The sequence below is a fragment of the Aplysia californica genome, unplaced genomic scaffold, assembly GCF_000002075.1.
Source record: "Aplysia californica isolate F4 #8 unplaced genomic scaffold, AplCal3.0 scaffold01014, whole genome shotgun sequence".
Taxonomy (NCBI): Eukaryota; Metazoa; Mollusca; class Gastropoda; order Aplysiida; family Aplysiidae; genus Aplysia; species Aplysia californica.
This window is the reverse complement of record NW_004798284.1, coordinates 223,937-228,081: the sequence shown is the minus strand read 5'-3', so window position 1 is coordinate 228,081 and position 4,145 is coordinate 223,937. Positions and strand designations below refer to the sequence as shown.

Here is a 4,145-nt window from a genome sequence, read left to right as displayed (position 1 = left end):
CACACAAATAGACACTCAAACACATCAACACACACACATACACACACACTCACATACACAAACACAGACACACACATACACCCAAACACAAACACAGACACACACTCACACACATACACACACAAACACCCACTCACGCATTCTTATAGCGTCTAAACACACACGAGCGATATAGGGCCTATAATCATACTACAATTACAACTGCCTCCTTTTATCAACCAAAAAGTAAGAAGTATTTCTGAATTTAATGCTTTTAGTTACCGCATGACGTAGAGAAACAAACTTTTTTCCAGGCGATAATGATAAAATCTGGTCTTCAAGCCGTGTGCCATAGCAGGGGGCAGGGGGAGATCTGTCTTTGAAGTATCTTTATTTTGATTACAAAATAATAATAGATTATTCCTATTTGCCGTGGTCTTAATCCGGTCTTAATCCCAGCATCAACGAGGCTGCCAGATAAAGTATCTGTCACTTGTTTCGCATTGTAGATGGTGACTCATGTCGATTACCGAGATTGACCCACTGACCTCTGATTTCAACACCGTCTATTTAATTGTGTGTTTAATCTCCCCCCACCCCACTCCCCCCCAACCATCCTTCCTTTCTTTTTCCTCCCACATCGCCTCATTGGACAAGGTTGGCTGTGTCCCTCCTTAGTATGACCACACTTTAATATACTAGTTAAATGTTTGCCTTACGGCTTCGCTCTGAAGGATTAAGGAGATAGCATTTTCTCACGGTGATCTCCCTTGCCATACCTAGCAACCGCTCAAACAAACCTCGCTGACGTGTCACATGACACGGAGAAAGAAACAGCTGATAGGGGTTTCCTCGCAAGATGGCGCACGGTCGGGGAAACCCTGCACAAGGTGAAGCACACAACTCCACGATGAGTCATTCGCCCTTCATTGATCGAGAGCCCCTCTCTCGCTCTCTCTCTTGTCGGAAGTCCCAACCAGCCACGGTGCGCGAGTGACGCGATAGCCCAGATCTAGTTCATTCACACACCACCCCGCCACAGGATTGGCTGCGTCTCTCACGGCCGTCTGCCAGTCCTAATTTTTGATTCGTTGGAAATATTTCGCCTCTCGCGGAAAGGGGAGTCACGGCGAGGCCTACAATCCGTGTACACATCGACGCGCGGCAAACACACAGACACGCACACAAAAAAAGCGAACAGGTGTTTTTAGGTCGCGGGAGGGTTAGTCATCCTCAAAATTATCGTGGCGTTTCACGGGGAGTAGCCTAGGAAAGTTATAGATCCTGCGTGAGGGACGTCGAGACTAGTTGCGCTGTCGGCTGCCAAACGGAGAAGATGTGTAGTGCTCGTGTGTGTGTGGATCTCGAAGCGAGCAGCAGCTGACGGCTACTATTGTAATTGTTCGACGTGAAGTGTGACACATTTGTATGGACCTACTTGTGTGTGTGTGTTACATTTCTATATATTCACTTACTATACATACGAGGATAGTATCCTGTATTTATGAACTTTGTTTTTGTGAAGTTACATGTGCCAAATATTTTCTTTTCTGACTCAGGTTTGTAAATTTATATAAGTGATTCACGAACAGTCAAACGGTGTGTGTGAAATCGCAGTTACTGAGACTGAGTCATTCCTCTCGGAGATACACTTCACAGCGATTTATCTCACCAGTCAAGGCTTCCGTCATCGCGGTAAGGTATTGTGACTGTTGGATTTTATTCAGTCTTCGAATAAACCTACCTAGAGCTTGATCTAGAATACAATACTCCGTGGATATAGCCTACCACAAGTACTGAGATACTGACCGTTGTAATGATGACGGTCATCTGACTCGCTATGGCATTGGTCTTTTCACGCCCACCGAGAGAATTTTCCTCATCCCTTTTCATCATCCATGAGTTCGTGACTCATACCCCAGTCCAAGTCGAAGGCACGCTGGCCAGGGCAAGAGAGAACAGGGCCTGATGGTTATGGTCAAGTGCGCTGACCTGCCGACGTGTGTGAGAGTGAGTTCCGCGCAGCGTGTCCCAGAGCAAGTCGGCTCCGAGCCAGAAGATCAAACAGCTGAGAGTGGTCACGTGAACGCCGCCGCAACTGCAGCAACGACTACAACAACTGTTGGGTCTACTACCATTGCCACAGGGTTGTCAGTCTCTTCCTTAGAAGCCATTAGAACAGCTATCGACGATATTGTCAATAGCAACACCAACTGTAACGCCAACGACAACAGCCACTACAATAACCAGAGCCGCGATAATAACTATACCAATAACACTAATAATAACGACAACTTCTCAACGTCCGAAGACATCATCAATAGTTTGAGTGTGTGCTGTGTCGACAGCTACACCACCACCACCACCACCACCGCCACCACCACCACCGCCACCACCGACGACAACAACAGCCACAACAGCAACTTCAACAACAACCAGGCTCACGCCTCGGTTGAGAACAAGCTGGCTGCCCACCCCCAGCTGCTCCCGATGCCAGAAGCTGGGGACGTCTCGGTGCTGGCGCCCCTGCACCCGGCCACGCCCCTCCACCCGGCCACACCCCTCCACCCAGCAGCAGGCAAACTGGCCGCCAGCGCTACCTGGAACGCCCGGCGACACCTGAAGCTCAACCTGAACATCGCCACCCAGTGCCACCACAACGCGGGCTTTTCTTACAGCTCTTCCAACCTCAGCGGAAGGGTCATCTCCTCAGCCCCAGCTTCATCCTCGTCATCACAAGCATCCTCACCGTGTTGCCCGAACAGACCTTCTCACCTCTGTGTGGGCGTCTTGGTAGAGGAGGCTCACATGAGCTCCAAAAAGTCAAAATTGGATTTTTGTCCGTTGCCGTTTTCTACACCGGCGTCTGCGTTGCCTGGCAACCCAAACCATTTCAATATCTGTCAGCCACATACTCGGTGTCACCAACACGTTCACAATCGTCTCTCCAAAAGTGGATCTAGTTCGCCGACCGGGAGTTCAGTCCATCCCTCGGATGTCTTACATTTCTCTCAAACCTTAGCATCCTCATCCTCAGCATCTCTCTCATTCTCCAGCAATAACTACAACAACAGCAGCAACAACCACGCCAACAACACCATATCCAACAACCTCCTCCACCACCACAACAACCACCACTTCAACAACCACCACCACAACAACAGCAGCAGCAACAACAAAAACACCAACAACGGCCAGCCAGCTACCTCCCCCACCACGGCGTTCATCAACAACACCAGGGTGTCCCCTCTGTCCAGTCCTGTGGTCAGCAACTGCGGCTGTGGTATCGTGTGTAGCGCCCTCACAGGCTGCTCCTCCTCACCGTCCGCCTCCCCCACAGCCAACAACTCACAGAGAGCTAAGTTACGGTCCATCACGGCAGACGAACTCGCTTTCAGCATGGGCAAAACACGCCCAATGTTTCTCATAGACGTCCGTAGCTCAAATTCCTACCACCGTAACCACATCCAGGGTGCTGTCAACCTCTGCTGCACGGACCGCTTCAACCGACGCCGGATTCAGACAGGGAAAAGCTCTGTCTTTGACATCCTGGGACTAAAAGACCTCACGTCCTCCTCATCGACTGTGGTCACGTCGTCGTCGCCTGCGTCCAAGAGAAAGGCTTCGTCATCGCCACAGTCGTCATCATCGCGTGGAGGTATGGACGTGGTGGTGTACGATGACCACTCGTGTCTGCGCGACCTGGCCGAGCCCGGGGTGGCCTCACAGAACCAGGAGAACGCCCTGTGCACCGTGCTCTCCTCGCTACTCAGGGAGGGCCGGGACGTTCATGTGCTGGAAGGTAAGCACTCACCCACGGGACCTTTTTTACTTTTTTTTTTTAAACTTCTACTTCTACTTACTTAGTTTGAGAATAGGCGTCATTGCAGGCGGCCTAGAGGCCTAGCGGGCGGCACAATGCCATAGCTGCTCTTCCCTCCTCTCCAGGATCCATGAAAGGGTTCGTTTTCATAGAAAATTAAGTGGTGATATATGGGCGAAAAAAGAAATACATCAATGCAATGTGAAGAATAGAGAGACACCGTTTATAAACTGCTGCCTGTTACCTTCTCTCATGCGCCTACGGACGCACAGACACTCACATGTCACACAGAGACACAAGCTCTCTCTCTCTCTCTCTCTCTCTCTCTCTCTCTCTCTCTCTG

General features: G+C 50.2%; 1 protein-coding gene across 1 annotated transcript in view; it reads left to right on the top strand.

Moving 5' to 3' along the window:
* Window positions 1-693: 693 nt before the first annotated feature.
* The window catches only part of LOC101847075 (dual specificity protein phosphatase 10), a gene marked incomplete in the record, with an annotated part of 31,843 nt that continues 28,391 nt past the window's right edge, over window positions 694-4,145 (top strand). The window contains 1 exon segment of the mRNA XM_035973119.1: window positions 694-3,781. Coding sequence (XP_035829012.1) covers window positions 1,948-3,781 — 1,834 coding nt within the window.